The sequence below is a fragment of the Perca fluviatilis genome, chromosome 24 (genome assembly GCF_010015445.1).
Source record: "Perca fluviatilis chromosome 24, GENO_Pfluv_1.0, whole genome shotgun sequence".
Classification (NCBI taxonomy): domain Eukaryota; kingdom Metazoa; phylum Chordata; class Actinopteri; order Perciformes; family Percidae; genus Perca; species Perca fluviatilis.
This window is the reverse complement of record NC_053135.1, coordinates 21,122,860-21,149,544: the sequence shown is the minus strand read 5'-3', so window position 1 is coordinate 21,149,544 and position 26,685 is coordinate 21,122,860. Positions and strand designations below refer to the sequence as shown.

The window sequence follows — 26,685 nt, the reverse complement described above, 5'->3', positions numbered from 1 at the left end:
GACTGCGTCCGCTGTACCAGGACCTTCGGACAGAGACTGGCCGAGATGCTGCACGTCCCCGGTGAGATGCCGCGGTGCCGCCCGCTACTAGGACTATAGACAGACTGCCACTTATCATTGTGGCTAATCGTTGCTTTGTCTATTCGTACCTTGCAGTGTACCGTGTATACGGAGAAGGCGCGAGAGAAACCAGGAGAAGTCTTCCGTCTGTCCGAGCCGGATAGTACGAAGCTTTACCTGACAAGGTGAGACGCAGATTTCTGCTGCTGCATTCTGGGAAATGTAGGCCAAAATCAACGTTTTAGTCGCTTCTTTTGAAACTATGTTTGTGTCTTCTTTTTGTTGATTTTTCCGACATTTTTGGGGCTTTTTGGGATGTTTTTTTTAACCTTTTTCCGACATTTTCATCGCTTTTTTTGACACTATTTTTTTGTTGCTTTTCGGCCGGTTTGTTTCCTCTATTTTGGACATCTCCCGCTGCGTCTACAGATTTCTGTTCATCACAACTCTCTGTCAGAGTTGTTACAATAAAAGTCCTAAAAAACATCCAAAGTTTTTATACTGTTGTCTCCGACAAGTTCTCTTCTTTCTGTCCTCTAGTTGAAGCTTGCTGATTGGTCCCCTGACTTCAGCCTGGCGGAGTTCGTGCCATCGTGGGGTGCCACAGTAATTTCCGGATCGCCTTCAACGTGAACATGATCGGCACCAAGGAGCAGGCGCACCGCATCGCGCTGGACCTACAGGAGCAGGGCTGCGTGGAAAAAAAACACAGGTTCACTTCTTTAACTTTTGGTCTTGGTATGTCTTGGTGTGTGTGTCTGTGTCTCTATGTCTCTGTCTGTGTGTGTCTGTGTGTGTCTCTGTCTGAGAGTGTGTATGTGTATGTGTCCGTGTTTCTGTGTCCGTGTCTCTCTGTCTCAGCTGGGGCGTCTGCAGACTGTTCGTAACCCCTGTATGTCTCTGTGTCTCTTTCTCAGCCTGGGCATCTGCAGAAGGTGCAGGGGATGGGCTGAGGACGAGTCCAACATGGCCCAGGTGTCCACCAACATCCCCCCTCCACACAGTGCACCAGGAGATCTGCAGCGTCGCACAGGTCAGAGGTCAGACCTTATAAACTGTACCTACCCATCAACATATGATACTGATATATAAACAGGTCAGAGGTCAAACCTTATATACTGTACCTACCCATCACCATATGATACTGATATATAAACAGGTCAGAGGTCAAACCTTATATACTGTACCTACCCATCACCATATGATACTGATATATAAACAGGTCAGAGGTCAGACCTTATATACTGTACCTACTCTACCATCACCATATGATACTGATATATAAACAGGTCAGAGGTCAGACCTTATATACTGTACCTACCCATCACCATATGATACTGGTATATAAACAGGTCAGAGGTCAAACCTTATATACTGTACCTACCCTACCATCACCATATGATACTGATATATAAACAGGTCAGAGGTCAAACCTTATACACTGTACCTACCCTACCATCACCATATGATACTGATATATAAACAGGTCAGAGGTCAGACCTTATATACTGTACCTACCCATCACCATATGATAATTGATATATAAACAGGTCAGAGGTCAAACCTTATATACTGTAATCTACCCCTCACCATATGATACTGAAAAAAAAAAAAAAAAAAAAAAAAAAATAAAATATATATTTCCTCCCCACTAAAAAAAAAAAAAAAAAAAAAAAAAAAAAAAAAAAAAAAAAAAAAAAAAAATTTTATACTCTCCCACAAAAAAAAAAAAAAATATAAAAATATAAAAAAGTCAATATCATCCCCCTCCCTACTTAATAATTAATATAAAAATAAAAAAAAAAGAAAAAAAAAAATTATATTTTTTTTTTTCTTTCCCCTTAATATATATTTTTATAAAAAAAAAATCAACACCACACCTTTTTTTTTTTCATCCTATTTTTATTTTTTTTAAAAAACACCCAACCCCTTTTCCCCTTTTTTTCCCCCCCCCCTTTTTTATTTTTTTATAAACAGGTCAGAGGTCAACATATAACACTTATACTCAGGGTGTTAGGGTAAGGTGTGGACCCAAGAGCGAACACAGACTAGATGGTTGGGAGTTAACAACAGTTCTTTAATGTAAGTTCAGCTGAACAGACATTTTGTTAATTCACGTAGGAGGATGGTGACCCAAATGGAGTGGAGGTAGGCACGGCAGGCTCGAAAACACACAGGGCTGGTGGCGTTGCTGGAAGCGAAGAGTAGGTAGACCTCCAGCGTCTGCACATAGATAGACGACAGTGTTAATTAAAAGATAAACACTGAGATAGCAACAAAGTTAACTAGAGACTAGTGAGATAGACCGAGAGTAGTTAGTACATGACAGACTGAAACGAACTGGTGCTGGCTGCCTGGATCACAGGAGTACTAGTGCTGGAGCCTGATTAGAAAATTGCCTGCAGCTGTGCTGGAGAGCCAGGTGCTCTGATGGAAAGACCACGCCTACACACTCACTCCACACACACACACGACCAAAAAAGGAAAACAGCAGCCTGAGTCACGGACAGGCCGTGACACAGGGTGCGATTTGTGGTGGAAAAAAAATATAGATATAATTTTTGCAAAACATGCAGTAATTAAATCCCCCTTCCATCACCATGGATATAGAGCCACTCGGCCAGGCCACAACACTTATGAACTTCAATATCCAATGGAATATAATTTGCTATTTGTAGTCGTTTTAGTGCCTAAACTTAGCTGTCATCGCCGCATGAAACTCACCTTTTCTGGCTAAACTCCACTACCACGGCCCCTGAAAGCACCGTCATCTGGCGGTGCCTGTAGCCAGATGACAGTCACCTATTTGCGGCTAAACATCTGCTGCTGGCCTGGAGCTCTGTAGCCGGCGTCCCGTCCCTGAGCTCTGTAGCCGGCGTCCCAGAGCTTTGTAGCAGGCGTCCCGAAGCTCTGTAGCCGGTGTCCCAGTCCCCTGTAGCAGCTAAATACAACCTGCAACTGCTGCTCGGATTTTATCTTCTATGGTACTATAGACTGGTCACATTACAGCGCTTTACTTAGTTTCAAATACTTCTATTTAGGTATAATATGGTCTTTTGGTGAAGTAGCATTGATCACCTTTAGGGGGGGAAACATTTTGTCCCCACCGAGGATGTTTGTGGTGTTTCATGTTTAGGAGTTGAAGTTGCCGGTTGTATCATAGTATGTTTGTACCATTACGGTAGTTTAGTCTAGATTTAATAACCCATAATGTCTGTGTGTTCAGGATCTGAAGCTGCCGGTTGTGGGCTCTCTGATCGTGGGTCTGATTCCTCTGAAACCCGTCGTAGACTCGGCCGACTTCTTCATCCAGACAGATGGGCTCTTCATTCTGGAAGAGGAGCACAAAGTCCGCCTGGTCAGACACCAGCCTATTATATTATATGATATATTATATATAAAACAGGTTGAACTTGAAATGCTGAAGATGTGTTTGTGTCGTCAGGTGATCAGTAAACTTGGCCTGGACTCTCACGGCCCGTTCAACCCCAAGGACAGAATCATTCAATTAAATTTTATTTATAGTATCAAATCATAACAAGAGTTATCTCGAGACACTATACAGATAGAGTAGGTCTAGACCACACTCTATAATTTACAAAGCCCCAACAATTCCAGCAATTCCAGTAAATCCCTCAAGAGCAAGCAGTGCGACAGTGGCGAGGAAAAACATAGAGAATCATAGAGTGAGTATTTAGGATGTAGCTGTGTTTGGTTTCTAAAGCACGCTGCATGGGGACATGGATGGATACGCAGTTCTGTGTTTGACCACTGGGTGGAGCTCTGACACAGGTCCAGGCTTTATAGTTAAAGAAGTTATAGAAGATAAAGTAGTAAAGGTCTCCTGTGTTCCCTGTTACCTGTGCAGGAACATGGTGCAGTCTGGTGTCTCCCTCTCTGCAGTAGTTTATTCAGAGCGTCGGATCGGTTTCTGCTGCCGTCGCTGCTATGGTAACCGACAAACCTGTATGTCTGTGCATGTGTGCGTGTGTCTGAGATATATCTTGATAAGTAAGGCAGTACTTGATTAAATGTACTTAGTTACTTTACACCACTGCTGATGTTGGACATGTTAGTTTTTATTGTCAATGTTTAATTTTTGTATTTAGGATGAAAAATTAATAAATAATTTACCAGTTTATGAGGTCCATGGAGTTCAAAGTGCTGCAGTAAATTCTCCTTTTATAAGATTAGATAAAACTTTATTGATCCCCAGAGATCAAAGACAGGTGTTGTAGCAGCACAAAGACAGAAGGAAGTAGTAGAGTTTATAATGTCTCATAAAGTGTTGTAACTTGATCTCCGTGGACATATTTTGATAAGGGAGATTAAAAGTCAAAGTAAATCTCTCCAGTTAGTTCACTTTGTCCCGTGCTGAGATGCAGATGTTTCTCCATGTTCAACTTTTGGTAAGTGAGACTTTTCAGTGTTGAGCGACTCTCAGCTGATCTCTGAGCTCATGTTAGTTTTCTCAAACTGTTAAATGCAGAAATTAGTGTGTTTGTGTGTGAAAAGCTGCAGTCTGTGTTGAGAAGAGCTCAGCTCTGTGCTCACAATTAGCCACCATCATAGGCACCGATACCGTGGGTGCTCCGGAGCTCGAGTACCCACGAAGCTGATCACGGTTACGTGTCAGTTCAACTTTTCATCTCCAATCATCTATGTGGCCTATTTGTGAGATGTGGTGCTGTCCTGGGTTAGAAAGAGTCTTCTTTACAGCTTTATTATGGAGTTAATAGGTGCATGTGTTCGTTTTGGCCGCTGTCCTTTTCCTAAGGTTCTGATATGCAAAAAAACAAAAAATTTTTGACTACTTTTTTTGCTCATGGGCGTGCGCCCATGAGCAGCCATGGAGGAAACCAGAAATCGGCACCTATGGCCACCATGTCCTGCGAGTAGCAGAATAACTTGTGTTGCTTTGATTCTCAGTCCTTTTTAATGTGCAGTAAAACTAATACCAATACTAATACCACCATGTAAAAACAGTTCAGCATTGAAAACATTACTTAGATAAACGTACACAAGTAATATCAGTTAAATGTACTTAAAGTACACAGGGCAGCAACATGTCCCCTGTGTGCGTGGTACTATAATCTGTATACTTACTGATGCCTTCAGGTGTAAGCTGCATTTTACTGTTTTTATATGAATCTTAAAATATTCTTTTCATTATTGATCAATCTGCTGATTATTTTCTTGGTTAATCAATGAATTAATCTGTCTGGTGAAAGACAGGAATGTGAGAAATGGCGTATTCAGTCAAAACTTCAAAGCCCCAAATTATCTCTTCCTGGTATTTAAAAGAAGTAAAATATGCAGATTGTCACCTTTAAGAAGCTGGAACCACTAAATGTTTGAAAATGATTTAAACCACCCACTTATCAAAGAAGTTTTATTATTTATTACATTTCATCAACTCATTGGGCCTCATTCACCAACATCTTCCTAGGTTTTCTCTTAAATATGTTATTAAGAAAGTCCCTAAGAAAAGTCTTCATCTGATTCATGATGTTCTTAAACAGAAGAATTATTCGCAGGTGTGTTCTTAGAATCCCATTGTCTTTGTAAATGTAAATCTTGTGCCCATTGCTCCTATTTAGCATAGGTAAATGCCCCGTTAAATCCCATAAAAGGGCATGAGATGGCAGGGCTGTGAGCACACTTAGAGAAATGTCAAAGATGTGGTAAAGACGGTGGAGGCCTTGACTCCAAAAGACAGAAAAACTTCAGTAATTCTGAAGTGGATTTACTGCTGCAAGAAGTTATGCAGAGAACATATCTGGAGAAGGGCGCAGAACCGATGAAGTAGAAAATAAATGATTTCATCTGAAATCTGAGGCATACAAAAAAAGAAATACGCCATTGTGTGATGTAGTCCTAGTCTGCAGAAATATGCACACTTTGGGCGTATAAATAGCGTGAACAATCTTATTATTATTGGATGGCAGGGTTCCCCGTTAACATAATTGATGTAAATTGAAGGCAAAGCAAGTTTATTTGTATAGGTCTAGCACAAAATACACAATGGCAATTCAAAGTGCTTTACAAATGAGCAGGAGTGTGTATTTATTAAAGCAAACGTATAATTGTCTAAAATAATGAAAATAATTTGTTACAAAATGGAGAGAAATATTGCATTTTAAATTAGAATGGATGAAAACGGTATAGCTACTTGTTTTGTGTGTAATATTTGTAATATATTAATTATTTGTGTAATAGTGCGTAAGAGTGCTTGAGTGTGCATAGATTCTGTTCTTACTGAATGAGGCCCATTGTTCTCAACTTTCATTTAAACTACAAGGTATCAAATTTCATAAAGTCTTTGAGTCTTTAAATCTCCATCTGTAGAGTAACTAGTAACTAGAACGGTCAGATGAATGTAGTGCAGTAAAAGTAGAAAGTAACACAATATGGAAATACTAAAAGTACAACAAACTTAGTGCAGTAGTTGATTAAATGTACTTAGTTACTTTACACCACTGCTGATGTTGGACATGTTAATTTTTATTGTCAATGTTTAATTTTTGTATTTATGATGACAAATCAATAAATCATTTACCAGTTTATGAGGTCCATGGAGTTCCAAGTGCTGCAGTAAATCCTCCTTTCATAAGAGTAGATCAAACTTTATTGATCCCCAGAGAACAAACAAACAGGTGTTGTAGCAGCACAAAAACAGAATGAAGTGTTTATGATGTATCATAAAGAGCTGTAACTTGAGCTCTGTAGACATATTTTGATAAGAGAGATTAAAGTTCAATGTCAATCTCTCCAGTTAGTTCACTTTGTCCTGTGTTGTGACGCAGATGTTTCTCCAACAGGTTGTGTCGCAGTTAGTTTCCGCCATCTGAAGCTCCAGCTGAAGGTAATGTAAGCCGTCTGACACCTTTTTACCTTTTTGTTAGTTTAGTTTGAGAGCAGAAAGCTGTTATAAGGTTAGGGTTACCTAACAATACAGACTAGCGCTGCCTGCTGTTATGGAGACGTATTACGTCTCGAGCACGCACAGAACGTACGCTCATGTTGGCATCGCTTTGGTGTGTTCCGAGGCACTTTTTGGACCAACTCGGGGAGGCAGCCCTTTTCTGCCGACGGTCGGCCATCGGGTTGGTGTGTCAGAGCCTTTAGATGGAAAACGGCACTACGAGACATACGGTTTATGTGCGCACTAAATGAGAATGTATTGTCCAGTATGACACCAAGGCTCTTGACCTGGTTGGAGCAAAGGATGGTGCTGCCATCTACAGAAAGGGCGAAAGGTTCTATCTAAGCAATAGCTGATTTGGAGCCAACCACAAGCAGCTCAGTCTTACGGCTATTCAGCTTCAGGTAGTTTTGTGTCATCCACAAGTTTATGTCATGGAGGCAGGCAGTGATTACAGCTGGCGGAAGAGTGGCAGTGGGTTTTGTAGATAAGTTATAGTACTTGTAGATAAGTAGAGCTCGGTGTCGTCAGCATAGCAGTTTATCTCTAAGTGGAAACGAGTGTCTGCCTCTCGATGTTACCAACACTCTGTCCATGAGTTTTGTAGCTTTGACAAAGTGATCTCTAATGTTTCCCCCAACCCTCCAGCTAAATGCCTCTTCATACGAAAGCCATATTTAAACAGAGACAAAGCTAAATAACTCAGTTAATGATTAAGTCATTGTTGTCAAATCTTTTACTTTGTAGTTCATTTTTGTTGGTTTAACATTTATGTCTCTTTGTCGTTGTGCATTTTTAAAAGTGATGTTGTCAGCGTTTTGAGTCTACAGGGGTGTCTTTGATAAACGTCCAGAGTAGAACTACAGCAGCTGATGATGCATTGAACGGACAGTGATGCGAAAGAGACAAGAAGAGCCAATGAGAAATGATGACGTTTCCTCTGCAGATGAGAGGCTGAGTTCAGCCTTATTAACATGCGCCTTCCGCCTTAACTAAGTCTTAAAAAAATAAAATAAAATCTGCCATGTTACTCTGTCCTGTTTGAGTGGCTGTAATGTACAAGTCACATCAACACAGTCTGTAGGAAACAAGGTACCGGCGAGCTGTCATGATACCACTAATCACAACGGAAAGAGAATTTCCTGGTGGTGAGGGTAACTGTCGTTTATTCACATTTAAAGGGATACATAGCCATTTCACCATCGCGGGCGGGTCGGAGTTTGTCAACAAATGTGTGGGCAGCTGGGGCATGCCCAGGCAAAGACGGGGTGAGTGAAATTACCGGAGCATTGGCATATGGCAGGTAGAGAGCATTTATATGTGTATCTCTGTCCTGTTCTTCACATCAGTGAGGCTTTCTTCTCTTGTTTCAACGAAGTGAAGACATGATAAAGTGATTGGAACTATCATCACCTCTAACGCCGTGATTCTCAACGTCCCGGCTGTTGCTCTTTGAGACACAGCCCTTGTTTGTTTTTTTATCACTGAACGCGGTTCACAACACACGGTTAGTTAGTGTAGTTAAACACTACACACAGTGAAATGACGTGTCCTGTTTTCATTTCACGCACACTATCTGCTTTGAGTGAGTGAAGTTATGGGCTGAGCTCCGTTATCTCAGAGCTGTTTGTTTTGGAGAAGAGTGGTCAAGTGAAGTGGACGAGAGCGTGTCACGGAGGATAATAGGAGCAATGCTATAGCACTTATTTTTTAAAAATATTTTAATGAGCTTACAATTGCACATTGCAACTGCTTTTTTGAAAAGCTGGTTATTTATTAATTATATATTATTATTTAAATTTAATATTTAGTGTATTAGTGTAGTGTCAGATGCCAACCCACCTTAACTAACACATTTTCTGTGGGGAAACTCTGGATCAGTGTGAGAGTAGAATAAATGCAGAATCTTTCCTTTTGGTTTATTAATTACCATTATATAATTATCCATTAATTAATCTTGAATTATTATTTGTTTACACAAATGTCATCATAACATAATCTACAAAACTGGTCTGTTTTGATAATCCGAGTATTTTTAAACTCCCCAAAAAATTATTTTTGGTACCTTTTGGATCTTTGCAGGGACAAAAGATGAAGACGCCTAAAGAAGTCATCTTGGGAATTTTAGACGACTTGGTAGCTGAGGACTTTGAAAAATTCAAGTGGCACCTGCAGGGAGTCCTTGAAGACTTCCCAGCAATCCCAAAGAGTAAACTGGAGAATGTAAACAGGGTGAAGACAGTGGACCTGATGTTCTCGGCCTACTGTATAAACACTATTAAAGTGACCAGAATAGTTTTAGTGAAGATTTATCAAAATGAGCTAGTGAAGAATTTATCAAACATCATCTATGAACCTACAGGTAAGTCATAATCATTATGAATTAAAAACATGTATGTAACAAAAATCAAACTATATATATATATATATATATATATATATATATATATATATATATATATATATATATATATCTCACAGTCTTCTACAAACATTAGCGTTGTTACCAATGTCTCCCTCTTATCTACAAAGATACATATGTTGTGTTGACAACAAAAGAACAAGCTACCAAACATCCACAAGAGAAACAAAATTTAAAGTGTCTCATAGAACAAAGTCAGACTGTTTTTGTTTATTCTGCTGGTTAAAATTTGCACACACTGATGTCACAGTAAGATACTGCTTGGGCAATATTAATTCCCTCTGTAATTAAGTTATATACCTTCTGGTTTATTTGCACAATGAGGAGTTCATAGATGTGTGACTGAGACACCCAACATATCAGTTGTTTTTGAGGAACACTAAGTTAACATATTCAGGACCTCGTCGTCAAATGGGCTGAATAGATTTCATGAATACAGAAATGTGCACACTCACATTCACCAGAACAAACCCTCATTGATTTCATTGTTTTATTCATTCAGAGATTCTTGCTGCGTGCCAGCGAAAAGTCAAATCCAACTTACATCAGACATTCCAGCGTGTGTCTGAGGGGATTGCTAAATCAGGAAACAAGACCGTTCTGAATCAGATGTTCACAGAGATCCACATCACAGAGGGAGGGGTCAATGATGAACATGAGGTCACACAGATTGAAACAGCATCCTGGAAACCAGACACACCAGAACCAACAATCAGACAAGACGACATCTTTAAAACTCCACCTGGAAGAGATGAACCAATCAGAACAGTGATTACAAAGGGAGGGGCTGGCATTGGGAAAACAGTCTTAACACAGAAGTTCACTCTGGACTGGGCTGAAGACAAAGCCAACCAGGACATCCATTTCATTTTTCCTTTCACCTTCAGAGAGCTGAATGTGCTGAAAGAGAAAAAGTACAGCTTGGTGGAACTTGTTCATCAGTTCTTTAATGAAATCAGAATAGCAGGAATCTGCAGGTTTGAAGAGTTCCAGGTTGTGTTCATCTTTGACGGTCTGGATGAGTGTCGACTTCCTCTGGACTTCCTCAACACTGAGATCGTGACTGATGTTACAGAGTCCACCTCAGTGGGTGTGCTGCTGACAAACCTCATCAGAGGGAATCTGCTTCCCTCTGCTCGCCTCTGGATAACCACACGACCTGCAGCAGCCAATCAGATCCCTCCTAATTGTGTTGACATGGTGACAGAGGTCAGAGGGTTCACTGACCCACAAAAGGAGGAGTACTTCAGGAGGAGATTCAGAGATGAGGAGCAGGCCAGAAGAATCATCTCCCATGTCAAGAGATCACGAAGCCTCCATATCATGTGCCACGTCCCAGTCTTCTGCTGGATCACTGCTACAGTTCTGGAGGACGTGTTGAAGACGAGAGAGGGAGGAGAGCTGGCCAAGACCTTGACTGAGATGTACATCTACTTCCTGATGGTTCAGTCCGAAGTGAAGAACATCAAGTATGCTGGAGGAGCTGAGGCAGATTCACCCTGGAGTCCAGAGAACAGGAAGATGATCAAGTCTTTGGGAAAACTGGCTTTTGACGGGCTGCAGAAAGGCAAACTGATCTTCTATGAATCAGACGTGACAGAATGTGGCATCGACATCACAGCTGCCTCCGTGTACTCAGGCGTGTTCACACAGATCTTTAAAGAGGAGAGAGGAGAGTCCCAGAACGTGTTCAGCTTTGTCCATCTGAGTTTTCAGGAGTTTCTGGCTGCTCTTCATGTACATCTGACATTCATCAACTCTGGAGTCAACTTGCTGTCAGGAAAACAAACATCCTCCCAAACAACCTCCCAGCTGCCTAAAGTCTTCAGAGAAAAACTAAAACATCTCCACCAGAGTGCTGTAGACAAGGCCTTACAGAGTCCAAATGGACACCTGGACTTGTTCCTCCGCTTCCTCCTGGGTCTTTCTCTAGAGTCCAATGAGAAACACCTACGAGGTCTGTTGACACAGACAGGAAGTAGCTCACAGACAAACAAGAAAACAGTCAAGTACATCAAGAAGAAGATCAGTGAGAATCAGTCTGCAGAGAGAAGCATCAATCTGTTTCACTGTCTGAATGAACTGAATGATCGATCTCTAGTGCAGGAGATCCAAAACTGCCTGAGATCAGGACATCTCTCCACAAATAAACTGTCTCCTGCTCAGTGGTCAGCTGTGGTTTTCATCTTACTCTCATCAGAAGAAGATCTGGACGTGTTTGACCTGAAGAAATACTCTGCTTCAGAGGAGGCTCTTCTGAGGCTGCTGCCAGTGTTCAAAACTTCCAACAAAGCTCTGTAAGTGGGATTCATTCATCAATAAATACTCTATCTTTCAACAGAAGTTAAATATAAATTACTTGTTTCCTTCCTGTTGTCTCTCCAGCCTGAGTGGCTGTAACCTGTCAGAGAGAAGCTGTAAAGCTCTGTCCTCAATTCTCAGCTCTGAGTCCTCTAGTCTGAGAGAGCTAGACCTGAGTAACAACAACCTGCAGGATTCAGGAGTGAGGCTGATCTCTGTTGGACTGAAGAGTCCAGACTGCACACTGGAAACTCTCAGGTTAGTTATCAGCTGTTCCATGAGCTGTTATTTTCTTCATATATTAATTATTGGAAAGACATTTTATTTAATCATTTTAGGCTAAATCACAACACCCTCCAGTTGGTGGGCCGACATTGATGGCCAGGTCACTCCCATCTTACTCTTGGCTTCCAGCTTTCCCTTCCATACCCAGCAGGAGGCACGTTCTGCCTCCTCCCCCATCCAACAAGCTACTTGGTTTTTACTCCTTTCGTCCAGGCCCAGAGCTGATGGTAGTCGCCAGGTTGATTTGGCGTGGAAACCTCTGCAGCCGACCTCCACCGGGAACAGCCATGCCTGCCATCCCTTGTCCTTGCAGTCCTGAAGAAGGGACTGGTACTTCAAGGTCTTCCTCTCATGGGCAACGTCACATCCCTCCTCCCACGGCACCGTCAGCTCAACCAGGATTATTTTCTTGCCCTCAGTTGACCACAAGACAATGTCTGGACAGAGGGCTGTGTGCACCACCTCCAGAAATTGCAGCCTTTTGCCCACGTCCACCCTCATCTCCCAGGACCTGGCGTTTTGAAAGAGATTGGGATTTGATGACTTGGTTGAAAAAGGCCTTCCTCCCTTCTTCACGAAGGTGATCGCCCTCTTCAAGTCTGTATCACTTCCGCTCCAATATGTCAGCAAAGGACAGTAACACCTTGCAATGACGCCACCTATACCGTCCTTTGGTGAGAACTGTTTTACACCCTGACAGTATATGTGCCACTGTTCCCTTTTGACCACAAAGCTTGCAGTTAGGATCTTCCCTAAGCCCCCATACATGTAAGTGTGCTGGCGAAGGAAGGGTGTCATAGACAGATCACAGGAAGAAGGAAAACAGAAGGACTCCAGCCACCACAGCTTTTGCCAGGTTGTCTTGTACTTGGGAAGGTCCCATTTGGTCCATGCGCCCTGGGATCCTTGTTCCACTGCCCTTGTCATCCACCTTTCCTCCTCAGGGGTCTGAACCGCAGCCTGAACCATCTCCTGCCTGCTTTTCACACCTGCGTTTCTCCATTGCTGGAAATGTGCAGAGCTGAGTCCTCTCCGTACGACGCAGGGGCTTCCAATGATGTCTTGCAGCTTGAGAGCACTCACTGCCTGCTCTACAGCTGTGCTGGCTGCCCATTTGCGTCCGGACCTGGTTGTAACCCCCTACTTGCCTCACCAGGTCATCTTTGGAGTCTCTGAGGCTAAGTACAACTCTACACTTTGCAACTTTAATCTCCTCTACAACAGAGGACACAAAAGTTGTAGTTGCCCTGATCGAACGTAGAGGCCCACTGAGGTAAAGCTTTGAGGAATTGAATGAAGCCACTTTCGCAGGTGCTTATTGGTCTTCCTATCAATGCCCTCAACAGCCTTCATAGGGAACTCATAAATGGTGAAGAGCCAAAGACACCTGGGCAGGAGACCATGCTGGTACAGCCAGGTCTTGAATTTACCAGGGAGTTTGGACTTGTCAGTCTTCTTTAGCCATTCCTCGGTCTACTTCACTGTGTTATTGATGTAGGCCCGATCTTAGAGTGATGCGTCAAACAACTTTCCCAAACACTTTACTTGGTTCTCTTCAATTGATGAAATGGCCGCACCCTGGACATGAATACTGAACATCCCCATGGGCCTTCTTTTCCTGAACACCAGAATCCTGGACTTGCTGGCCTTGAAAGGCATCCTTGCCCATGTGCCAAGGATTTCCAAAACCCATCTTGCTTGGACATGTGTACCAATTGTTATTGTGATGTCATCCATGAACGCACGGAGCACTGGCTGGAGGATGCCTGACTCCAGCATGGGGCCGTGGCTTACTCCTTCAAGTTCATGCCCATGACAAAGAAGATGGGGGAGATGGTGCTTCAAGTAGGAATCCCGTTTTGGAGGACTTGCCATTTGGTTGTAAACTGCACTGCTGTGAATCTAAGGTTAAACCCTCCCAGGTAACTGGAGAATATTTCACGGATAGCCATCGGGATATAATAGTGGTCCAGTCCTTCTTGGATGAGGTCATGTGGGACTGATCCGTAGGCATTTGCAAGGTCTATCCAGATGACCGTTAGGTCACCTTTCTTCTGCTTTGCCTCTCAGATCAATTAGCTGATCATTGACGTGTGCTCCAGGCACCCTGAAAAGCCTGGAACACTTCTTTTCTGTTTGGAAGTGTTGATGTATTGATTCTGAGTTATGTTATTCTGAGTTATCACATCTTGCATTCCACACTCAGTAGAGAGATTGTCCTAAATTGGGCAATTGAGGAAGAACCCTCTTCCTTAGGAACAAAACAGCCCTCTGCTAACTTCCAGCTTAGTGTAACTAAGCCTTTTGCCCAGATCTTTCTCAGGATCCTCCACAACCTCCTAGAAGTTTTGGACATTGCTTGTATACATTAAATGGTATACCGCTTGGACCTGGGGCTGCTGAAGCCTTGGCTTTCTCGATGATGTCCTGCATTTCCTGCCAGGTTGGCTCCTTTGTATTCAGCTCCACTGATGGGTCTTCAGGCTTCCAGATGCTGTGATTTTGTCCAAGCCCCCGGCCCCTACAGGGGTCATTGTGTGCATCTCGTATAAACTCCTTTTTTGTTTTTTGTTGACCAAGAAGAGTTCTAGTGAAGCTGTACGGGTCTTTGAGAAGCTGCATTCGCCTCTTCTGTTTCTTTATCTTTTCTTGCCATAGATATTCTTCCCTCCGGAGTTTGCACATCTGATCCCGCAACTTGCGTGTTAGGTCCTTTATGCCCTCTCTTTCAGCTGGTGGGCCGATTTTAAACTGCTTTAAGCAACAAATCTCTCTTTTCCTCCTGTTTGGTTGCCGTGGTGGTTGACAAAATGACTCTGTATGTAACACAGTATATAAAGATGTAGAGATCATACGTGTATATATATATATATATATATATATATATATATATATATATATATATATATATACGTATGATCTCTTCATCAAAAAAGTACAAAAAACATATATATATATATGTGTGTGTTTTTTGTACTCGAGTTCAGTTTGTGAGCTGAAATGCTAACTGAGATCTTCGTTTTTTCTGATAATACTTTAGTCCATACTCTATGAAATGTTCACATTTTAATAATACTGATATTTTCTTGTTCATTATTGTCCCTCCAGACTGAGTGTCTGTAACCTGTCAAAGAGAAGCTGTGAAGCTTTGTCCTCAGTTCTCAGCTCCAAGTCCTCTAGTCTGAGAGAGCTGGACCTGAGTAACAACAACCTGAAGGATTCAGGAGGGAAGCTGATCTCTGTTGGACTGAAGAGTCCAGACTGCACACTGAAGACTCTCAGGTTGGTTATCAGCTGGTCCATGAGCTGATATTTTCTTCATAATGTATATTAATTATTGTAAGGACATTTTATTGAATCATTTTAGGCTAGATAGCTGTGACCTGTAAGAAAGAGCTACAAAGCTTTGTCCTTAGTTGCCAGTCCTCTAGTCTGAGAGAGGTGGACCTGAGTGGCAACACAAGTTAAATATTCAGTCTCTTTAGTCCTTTTATAATCCTGTATTAAATGTGGCAGCAATATCGTACTGAAGGTTGTCACCAGGATAGGGTTTTGGTTTACAACACAGAAACGTGACTTGGATATACAAAGCGCAGGTTTATTGCAGTCTATTCAATTCAATTTTATTTATAGTATCAAATCATAACAGAGTTATCTCAAGACACTTTACAGATAGAGTAGGTCTAGACCACACACTATAAATTCCAAAACCCCAACAATTACAGTAATTCCTTCAAGAGCAAGCATTAGCAGTGGCTGTTGCAACAGTGGTGAGGAAAAACTCCCTTTTAGGAAGAAACCTCGGCAGACCCAGGCTCTTGATAGGCGGTGTCTGACGGGGCCGGTTGAGAGTGTGATGAATAATAGTCACATTAAAGATAATGGAACAGTGACTTTGAAGGTAGTCGTGGAAGTTCATGTCATAGCAGGGCACATTGTGTCATACTGAGTAGTGCAGTCTCCAGTACCGGATCCTGACTACTCTGTGCATATGAACATCACAGCAGGGCGTTGCGGATGTAACGTGGCACTGCAGAGCATGGGCGGATGCAGCGGATGCAGCGGGCGCAGCAGGATGCGGCCGGGCATTGCAGGGAATCACAGAGCTTTGCTCTGCGATAGCTAATTGGTTCTTGCCATAATATGAATTCTAACAGTTGTCCAATAGGGCTGTTGGCTGTGTATCAACCTGACTTCTGCACAACTTCCACTAATTAACCCTGACAAGGCACACCTGTGAAGTGAAAACCATTTCAGGTGACTACCTCATGAAGCTCATTGAGAGAACACCAAGGGTTTGCAGTGCTAACAAAAAGCAAAGGGTGGCTACTTTGAGGAATCTAAAATATAAGACGTTTTCAGTTATTTCACACTTTTTTGTTAAGTACATAATTCCATATGTGTTCATTCATAGTTTTGATGCCTTCAGTGAGAATCTACAATGTAAATAGTCATGAAAATAAAAAGGAAGCGCATTGAATGAGAAGGTGTGTCCAAACCTTTGGCCTGTACTGTGTGTGTATGTATATATATATATATTTTTTTATTTTAATTTTTTTCTCTGAGCTCAATCTGTGAGCTGAAATGCTAACTGAGATCTTTGTTTATTCTGATAATACTTTAGTCCAGAGAAATTTTCACTTTTTAATAATACTGATATTTATCTTCTTGTTCATTATTGTCTCTTCAGGCTGAGTGTCTGTAAGATGTCAGAGAAAAGCTGTGAAGCTCTGTCTTCAGTTCTCAGCTCCAAGTCGTCTAGTCTGAGAGAGCTGGACCTAAGTAACAACAACCTGAAGGATTCAGGAGGGAAGCGACTGGCGGCTGGACTTCAGAATCTACACTGTAAACTGGAGACTCTCAGGTCATATCAAGTTAAAATAATAATGTTGCATATTATGTAGATGTAGAGATCATAGACTGTGTATAAAGATTTAGTGATCATAGTCTGTATATAAAGATGTGGAGATAATAGACTGTATATAAAGATGTAGAGATCATACTATATTATACATATATATATATGTATATATGTATATATATATATGTATATATATATGTATATATATATATATATATATATGTATATATATGTATGTATATATATGTATATATATATGTATATATATGTATGTATACTTTTTTACTGAGTTCAATATGTGAGCTGAAATGCTAACTGAGATTTTTTTTTCTGATAATACTTTAGTCCAGACTCGACCTATGAAATTTTCACAATTTTTAATAATACTCATATTTATCTTTTTGTTCATTATCGTCTCTCCAGGTTGAGTGCCTGTAACCTGTCAGAGAAAAGCTGTAAAGTTCTGTCTTCAGTTTTCAGCTCCCAGTCCTCTAGCCTGAGAGAGATGGACCTGAGTAACAACAACCTGCAGGATTCAGGAGGGAAGCTGCTGTTGGCTGGACTTCAGAGTCAACACTGTAAACTGGAGACTCTCAGGTCAGATCACCGTACACATTATATTAAAAAATGATTTACATATTTCTCTGGGTTGTATACATTTCTTTAAACCAATCACAATGGTCCTGGGTGGTGCTAAGCTCTGGACACAGCGACGGTGGCTCTGCTAAATTGTCTCAGGAAGGAACTTTTTTTGGTGGAACTTTTGCACCTCGCAAAAGAAAACTCCACATACAATATTAAATTAAGTTAACTTGTTGACACAATACAGTAATGTGAGCTATTTAAATTAGCTGGATACATGGTTAAACCTTATTGGCTCTTACCAGTGTATCTCTGTATGTACTTTGTCCACAGCAATCCCACTAGTCTTCCCCAAAACGTCCCAGTTGGAGAGGAAATGCCCTAAACATATTCTTTGTAAATCTTTACAATCATTCCCCGAAAGAACCAATATGCTTGCCTTGTTGCACTATCCACATCTTCTTCTAAACTTCACATTTTGAGCATGTAGTTTGCTAGCTCGAAGGTTGTTGTTTTTAGAAGCGTATAGAGTTGTGCAAGTCAAGAGACAACCAGCAGCGAACGAACTGTCGTTAATCCAGATTAGAGAACACACAGAGAGCTGACAGTGAGGGACAAAGCCTGGTAATGTACTTGTGTTGATCCAGACTCTTCCGGAGTTAATTTTAATTAACTTTGAGGATTTTAACAAGATCTGAGAAGAGATTGTACATCACGAGATTTAGTGATGCCTCACAAATTACCATCTAGATTTCCAGTTTATATTTTAGTTATACTGAAAAACATATCCTTGTTTGACTCTTAAGTTAAAATGTATGTTTTTTGAACTGCAAATCAGATCCTTTTTTCTATTGATAATACTTTTAGTCCAGACTCGACCTATAATATTTTTACATTTTAATAATACTGATATTTATCTTCTTGTTCATTATTGTCTCTTCAGGCTGAGTGTCTGTAATCTGTCAGAGAGAAGCTGTGAAGTTCTGTCCGCAGTTCTCAGCTCCCAGTCCTCTAGTCTGAGAGAGCTGGATCTGAGTAACAACAACCTGCAGGATTCAGGAGGAAAGCTGATCTCTCTTGGACTGAAGAGTCCACACTGCACACTGGATATTCTCAGGTCAGGATCAACCTGTTCAACTGATGGTCGCCTAAATCCTGATTTACATTAATGGATAAACTCGTAACGTGGCTAAGATTGTCTCTGCTTGTATGGTTTCAAACAGATGTGTTTATTTAGTTTCAATCTCTTTCTATGAACATGTTTTATGTTGTTTTCTTCTCACTCTCTTGCTGGATCTTGAAATATCAGACAGTAATCGGAGAGCTACCAGTAATGATGTCAGGTTGTTGATGGACATTAGTGGGTATTTGATTGTGAATAGAAAGAATCAGTGATAATGTTAATGTAACCCCACAGTATCGTCAGATCATGTGACATATGTTGTTCTGTGTGTTTGCAGTCTGTCAGGCTGTCTGATCTCAGAAGAAGGCTGTTCTTCTCTGGTCTCAGCTCTGAGCTCCAACCCCTCCCATCTGAGAGAGCTGGACCTGAGCTACAATCATCCAGGAGACTCAGAAGTGAAGCTCCTGTCAGCAGGACTGAAGGATCCTCTCTGGAAACTGGAAACTCTCAGGTACAAACACTGATGAACATACAAAGGAGATATTTCTGTAGGAGGTCTCCGGGAACTAAAATGATAATTCCCTGTTGTTAAAGATCACTGCAGTTTGGACAGATATCTGCTATTTAAATGTAAATACGAAATATTTGGTCACAGAAAAAGGTCTGTAAATGTTATTTCCTGTTGCTGTAGTTTTTTATGCTGCATTGAATTACGACGCCCCTAACAGGTGACTAAATGAAACGACCCATGTCATTAAAATAAAATAACATATTTCTCTGGGTTTGAACATTGTTGGAAACATTTGGGATAGTGTAAGTACACAACTCAACAAAAATATAAAACATCGTATAGATGTTTTTAGACATTTTAATGCAGAAATATACCTTTAATATTTCCATGATGAACATCCACATTTCTACTTAGAGCCGATAGAAAATGTGTTTTGTATTCAGATATACAATGTGCTGTGGCCGTCACTCTGAAAGGTGACAATATGATAATGAATGAACTATGTTTAGTTCATTCAAAAACGTAGGGTTACCCACAAACCTATTAATGCAAACTTAGATCATTCTTCATTAAGGGGAGACACCCCAGCATAAACCATCATTTTTCAATTTTGGGCGATTTTGCTTCCATACATGTGTACTTTCAGACTATTGGGGAAAAAACATCCAAAATACACATTAACATGTTAATTTTACACTTTGTCTATTTACACCTGTAATGTTCTCCTTAATTCACCAAAAGTAAGCATTAGGGCTGGTAGATTAATCTGATGACTATGAAGAGAAGCTGAGAAGAGAAGGGGTGCCGTGTCTTTTGCGATACACCCTCCCCCACAGGTCTAGGCGAACAATGCAACTCCTCACTCCCTAACTATAAACTTTATCAAAGAGGAGAGTTTTAAGTTTACTCTTTAATGTGGTGACAGTGTCTGCCTCCCAAACCCAGACTGGGAGCTGGTTCCAGCCTGGCTCCCATTCTACTTTTAAAGACTCTAGTAACCACAAGTAACTCTGCATTCTGGGAGCGCAGTGCTCTAGTGGGACAATAAGGTATTCTAATAGCCCAGTTTGTTCTGAAAAAAATTGTTTATAGAATGACTGTGGACAACAAGGTTGATGTTTTACAAGCTTTTTTTAATCTCTACAGAGAAAGGTCCATGTACATTAAAACTGAACCTTGAACCTACTGACTTCAGGACAGGACTTTTGAGATGTATTTATCCAGCTTTCCAACTGTTACATCAGTGCATAATAATGTGTGAGAGTGATGTAATGCTCCCCCCCCCTCCTCCTTTCAGGGTGGAGCCTGCTGGAGTCAGATGGTTGACACCAGGTCTGAAGAAGTGTAAGTGTGTTTTATATTTCATTCATCAAACTGTGTCATCACTCATTCAACCCTCTGATGTCATCATCAAAGTGCTGATTGGTTAATAACTGCAGCTGTGTTGTGTCTCGTCCTCTCTGTCAGATTCCTGTGAACTCACATTTGACACAAACACAGTGAACAGACACCTAAAACTGTCTGAGAACAACAGGAAGGTGAAACATGTGGAGGAGTATCAGTCGTATCCTAAAAATCCAGAAAGGTTTGACTGTCCTCAGCTGCTGTGTAGAGATGGTCTGACTGGTCGCTGTTACTGGGAGGTTGAGAGGAGAGGAGGGGTTTCTATAGCAGTGGGTTACAGAGGAATCAGCAGGAGAGGAGACAGTGGTGACTGTGTGTTTGGATATAATGATCAGTCCTGGAGTCTGATCTGCTCTGGTGGTGGTTACTCTGTTAGTCACAATAACAGAGAAACATCCATCTCCTCCTCTGTCTCTGATAGAGTAGCAGTGTATGTGGACTGTCCAGCTGGCTCTCTGTCCTTCTACACAGTCTCCTCTGACTCACTGAGCCACCTCTACACCTTCAACACCACATTCACTGAACCTCTTTATCCTGGGTTTGGGTTTGGGTATAAGTCATATGGTTGCTCAGTGTCTCTGTGTCCTGTGTAGGACGGAGAGTCTCCTCCTTTCAGAGAACCAGACAATTGGGTCTAATCAGGACCATCAGCTGATGTTAGTGAGAAGAATGTGGGTGTCACCAATGATTTCCTGAATGGATTAGATTCTGCTCCAAACAGCTAAATGACATGTAATGCTATTCGTCATTGTCTCCAAAAGCAGCATTCAGCAACGACCTTGCTGCTTATCTGACAGCTTTAGTTCCTTTTCACATTCAGATTATTACAACTAAATACAGTCAGATAATAAATCAGAGAATAAATCACTAAACCTCTTTGAGGCTCTTTATATGATATTTTTATTTCTTTTCAGATTATTAAAACTAAATACAATCAGATCATAAATGATGATGTATTATTACAGATTACTAGTTGCAACATTAAAGTAATCAGTCATTAGAAACCAGTAATAATATACTGATTATTCTGCAGAATCACCACTTTTACTTTTGGTACCTTAAGTATTTTTATGCTGATACTTTTGTACTTTTACTTATTTCTACACTGTGGTATCAGTACTTTAACTTGAGTACTTTGTGGTTTGTGTTTTATTATGATATAATGTTTTTATTTTGTTATTATAATTCTAAGAGTCAGTCAGTTTTGTCGTCAGTTAACCTTCGTACAGATCTGTTCCGCTCATATCCACGTTTGTTTTCTCCCCTGAGTGATTCTGATTGGCGGGCGGTATTAAAATGGAAAAAAGACTTTGCTGTTGGACGTTTTGGGGCAAAACCTGAATGTTAAGTGCATGTAAACGTAGTCAGTGACTCTTAAGCTGTTTTCCAACAGTCTCCTGAGTTCATCTCTTCACGTACCGATGCTGTTGCGTGGCTTTGTGCGTTGTCCGTAGGCCGCTGACTCTTCATGCTCCGACGCCTCTTTCCACATGATAATCCAACAGTTGTCTTTTCCTCGTGAGCAATCCAAATTTCCACAAAGTCCATCAACAAGAATCTCCACTTCAAGGGAGGGTTTTTTACTTGTGTAGTGGCGTTTTCTCCCCAGATTGAACAAAACCAAACAAAAAACTTAAAGTCAAACAGCCACTGAGGCACCAAAGGAGTGAATCTTATGCAGGTCAGAAACGTTCATTGTCCAGGCAAATTTTTGCATTTTGTGACGGCGTCACCGTTCTTAGTAGATCCGGTAGAGCGTGGTGTGCGGAGAGAGAGAGAGGTGCGCTCAGAAAAGATAGAACATTTAGAGAACGTCAACCCCATTAACATTCCCTGATGGGTTTCTTTATGAAAGATATAGATTTTAAGCGGAGGGAATTATGTTTCTTCGTCAGCTTCTTGAACCGTGTGTTGCCAATGCGACATATCGATGACACTATGTTAACAAGAATCTTGTGTGATGGCTAGTTGACTTTTTAACAGATAGATCTCAGATGTTGAGGGTAAATGGTGTTTTATCTTATCTTTAACCACTTTTATGTTACTTCTAATGCAGCACGGTGGCTCAGTGGTTAGCACTTCTGCCTCACAGCAAAAAGGTTCTGGGTTTGAATCCAGTTTGTTCCGGGCCTGTCTGTGTGGAGTTTGCATGTTTTCCCCGTGTTTGCTTGGGTTTCCTCCGGGTGCTCCAGTTTCCTCCCACCATAAAGACATGTATGCTAGGTAACTAGGACTACAGTTGAAAATTAGCCGACTGGCTAACACTGGCGCATTTACAGAAATGTTGAATGTGCATTGTCCTAATCAAATAAATAAATCTTAAATACATCAATCACTGCCGCAGTCTTAACGCTGATAGACACATAATCAAGTTTGAGGATGATTCTGTATTTGTGTCATTACTTAATGACAAGGACACTAGCCTTGGTCCAGTTGTGAATGAACATTAACGTCTTGAAAACCAAAGAAATTATTATTGTTTTCAGGAAGAAGCCTGTGCCAAGTTCTCCTGTTTTTATCCATGGCCAGGCTGTTGACGTTGTACAGCAGTACAAATATCTGGGCACAATTATTGATAATAACTTGACATTTGAGGCCAACACAGATGCTGTTTGTCTAAGGCCCACCAACCAATGTATTGTTTTAATGTTGATACATCTTTTATGAAAATGCTTTATTCTTGTTTTATTGAGTCTGTTTTAACCATAGGCGCTGATACTGAGCAACCACGTGTGCCAGGCTGCCAGTAGGCTATATTTTCTTAATTGGTGCTAAGTGGAGCGTCTGTTATAATGTGATTTGTTATGTCGCTGTCAGTCCCCTGCTCCATATCCTATCCACCAATCACAGCATCTCTTGGATGTAAACGCCTCTTCAGTGACCCCCTCCATCCCCCATACAGTGCGTGCATGTGCATTAGGTAATCAGAATGAGACTAAAATGGAGAGATTTGTTATTTAAAAAAAAGCAAACCTAATGATGCAAGTGCATCGACGACATCCACCACCAGTGCAGAGTTCTTAATTTCCCAGTTACCCCAGAATAGGTGACTGTGCGCTGGATACAGAGCACCACGAGCTACCGGTCATGGTGCTCTGTCAGGTCAGCGGTAGTTGTTGGTCAGTTAAACTTCTCATCTCCAATCCTATCTGTATTTGTGAGAAGTGGCACTGTTGAAATATAGCCCACTTTTCAGCTTAATTATCAAGGTTATAGTCCATTTCCTAAGGTTCTGAAATGCAAACATTTTTGACTACTGTATTTATTTTTTTTAAAGGGCATGCGCCCGTGAGCACCCACGGAGGAAAACATAAATCGGCGCCTATGATTTTAACCCTCCCAAATTTGACCCGTTTACTAAAACTTTCTATATCAGAACTAGGACAAAAGAACGTTGAAAAAAGTGACAAATGTTGGAAAAATCGCCAGAAGCGTTTGTTTTTAAAACACCGAAAAAAGTGACCAATGTGTGGCCGGGTTGGTTCAGTGGGTAGAGCAGGCGCATATATACTGAGAGGTTAATGCCTCGACGCAGAGGTCCAGGGTTTGAATCCGACCTGTCAAACCCCATCAAAAACATCACCAAAGGTGTAAAAATAAAGTTACAAAACAATTGGAAAAAGTGAAGAAAAAAAACATCGAAAAAAATGCCAAAAAATTTGAATAAAAACGTCAAAGTGTAGAAAACCTAACAACAAAGTTTTGAAATTACGACCCAGAAAAACACAAAGTTGCTTGGAACGACGAGAAGACAACACAACAAAATTTATCTTTTATCTGCTGGTTTGGTTTCCTTTAATTTGAAAAATGAGCAGGCCAAGAGATGGAAGAGCTCATTTGTACCTGTTGGCATTGGTCTCATTAATACCTTCATGTAATTTGTACATGGTTTTTTTCTCATACTCTGAGCCAGAAATCTCCACTTTAGCAGCACTTACATACACCAAACTTTCCAGTTGTATTCCTATGTATATTCTTAAGCTTTCTACAGAGGGGTTTGTTCATATATCACTGTCTGATTTATATATTTTATACCTAAAAATGGGGTGAAAGTGGATTCTTTATGGCTGTTGACAATTATTTTGTGATTAATGGGAATGATAAAAAGAGATATCCAAAATCCCCTCTGTTAAAACCTTTGATTCTAATATGTCAACAAAATGAATCAAGAATTTTGAATCTGACTTTATCCAATGTTAAGATTTCTCTTCTGGAAATATATGCAAATTAGCACATATTTTAATGAGATAATACCTTACTTGCATATTTAAACATAAAACTTCTAAAAACTTGTAATACAAAAGATATTTGTCTTAATGTCACTAATCAACTGGGGAAGTTTAGTCTTTTTTTTCTCCCTATTCACCTGGGTGTCTCGCCTTAATATCTTGATGTAATTTGTCCCGTTGGCGTATGAAATATGAATGTATGTTATTTTGTGTATGGACGGCTGTCTGCTGTTCACTGCTGGCTGTAGAAAGAATAATAAAGTTTTCTTGATCTTGAAGGACGTGTTTCAATTGCAATTCATTACCCGTCAAACTTTCTGCTTTCCATCAGCAGGTCCTTCTCTATTGGAAGTTAATCTACAAACATCATTCGTCAAGCCAATTTTGAGCAAACTTCAAAATGTTGCAAAAAGAAGTGTGTGTGTGTGTATAGGGAAACATTTGATCCATAAATGTAGATATTTTAAGTCATGGAAACGGGTTAAATAAAAGAGCCCTTAATATGATTTCTTTTCTCTTATTGTATTTTCTTCGTTATGTTGATTAGTTACAGTGTTGTGCAGAAATTTGGACACCCATGCTAATGTTGACTTAAAAAGTGGAATAAAAAAATCATCTTTTGGAAATTTATCTTAATGCCTTAATTAAATAAATGAGGAAAAATCCAACTTTTAAGGACACCAATTTTGTTTGTGAATGAATAATATATTGTAATTAAAAAATGTTCTTCCATAAAATACAGGGGGCATAAGTATTCACACCCCTATGTTAAATTCCCATAGAGGCCGGCAGATTTGTTTTTATAAAGGCCAATTATTTCATGGATCCAGGATACTATGTATCCTGATAAAGTTCCCTTGGCCTTTGGAGTTAAAACAGCCCCCCCACATCATCACATACCCTTCACCATACCTAGAGATTGGCATGGGGAACTTTCCATGAGATCATCTTTCAATGCAAATCAAACCAGCTATTAGGCTAACTGACATAAAACCATGCCAATCTCTAGGTATGGTGAAGGGTATGTGATGATGTGGGGGGCTATTTTAATTCCAAAGACCAAGGGAACTTTATCAGGATGCATAGTATCCTGGATCCATGAAATAACTGGCCTTTATAATAAACATCTGCCTGCCTTTGTAGTGGACTGACTTATGCCCCCTGTATTTTAAGGAAGAACATTTTGACGATACATTATTCATTCACAAAGAAAATTGGTGTCCTTAAAGGTTGGTTTTTCCTAATTTTTTTAATTAGGGCCCGAGCGCCGACAGCGGCGAAGGCCCTATTGAAACTGAAGGAATTATTAGGGCCCGAGCGCCGACAGCGGCGAAGGCCCTGTTGAAACTGAAGGAATTATTATTGTTTCTTTCTATTATTTTCCCGTCAAATGAATTGCCTTTTTGAGGGGCTTATTATATTCAAAACCTCACCAAATTTGGCGGTCGCATCAAGTCTGGTGAAAATTTACGTATTTTAAGGGTTTCGGGAATAGGCGCACAAAAATGGCTCGCTAGCGCCCCCTAGAAAGTTACGAAAATTGAGCCCCTGCAGTGCGTTTAACGTAGACTCACGAAACTTGGTACACATATGTAACATGTCAAGATGTACAAAAAACGTAATTACAGCCATACCCTAAACCCAACAGGAAGTCCGCCATTTTGATCTCAAAGTTCGAAATTAGTGCGATTTTGGCCATTTCCACATGTCGTACTTTAACGAACTCCTCCTAGAGATTTCATCCAATCAACTTCAAACTCGGTCTGTGCCATCTTAAGATGTTAAAGATGAAAAGTTGTTAAAAGAAAAACTTTTCGTCATGGTGGCGCGTGGCGGGGAGCCATTTTGTGCGTTTCGCCGCCGAAACAGGAAGTGGGTGTAACTCAAGCGTACGTTGTCCGATTACCTCGAAACTTTTCAGGATTCATAAGAGTCCAACCCTGAGAACAAATAAAGGCCGATATTTACTTAAAGTCATAGCG

General features: G+C 40.7%; 1 protein-coding gene across 2 annotated transcripts; it reads left to right on the top strand.

Annotated features, from left to right (window-relative positions):
- Positions 1-181: 181 nt before the first annotated feature.
- On the top strand, positions 182-22,651 carry LOC120554641 (NACHT, LRR and PYD domains-containing protein 12-like). Of its 2 annotated transcripts, XM_039793658.1 has the most exons (15): positions 182-245; positions 601-772; positions 978-1,093; positions 3,287-3,418; positions 6,882-6,925; positions 9,068-9,347; positions 9,910-11,704; positions 11,793-11,966; positions 15,102-15,275; positions 16,684-16,857; positions 17,278-17,451; positions 18,380-18,553; positions 18,897-19,070; positions 20,368-20,414; positions 20,538-22,651. In XM_039793658.1, exons 2-15 carry the CDS (start codon positions 696-698, stop codon positions 21,065-21,067), a joined length of 4,065 nt encoding a protein of 1,354 aa, XP_039649592.1. In that variant the 5' UTR covers positions 182-245; positions 601-695; the 3' UTR covers positions 21,068-22,651. The 2 variants fall into 2 exon arrangements, with proteins under 2 accessions (XP_039649592.1, XP_039649593.1); XM_039793659.1 differs by lacking the exons at positions 182-245; positions 601-772; positions 978-1,093; positions 3,287-3,418 and adding an exon at positions 4,390-4,469.
- The last annotated feature ends 4,034 nt before the right edge of the window (positions 22,652-26,685 follow it).

What these genes read in the sequence shown, in the direction of transcription:
- LOC120554641 (XM_039793658.1), top strand. Translation starts at nt 696, where the DNA reads ATGATCGGCACCAAGGAGCAGGCGCACCGCATCGCGCTGGACCTACAG. An exon ending in AGGAGCACAAAGTCCGCCTG is followed by an intron (nt 3,419 to 6,881) that starts GTCAGACACCAG and finishes TTTCTCCAACAG; the next exon opens with GTTGTGTCGCAGTTAGTTTC. An exon ending in ATCTGAAGCTCCAGCTGAAG is followed by an intron (nt 6,926 to 9,067) that starts GTAATGTAAGCC and finishes GGATCTTTGCAG; the next exon opens with GGACAAAAGATGAAGACGCC.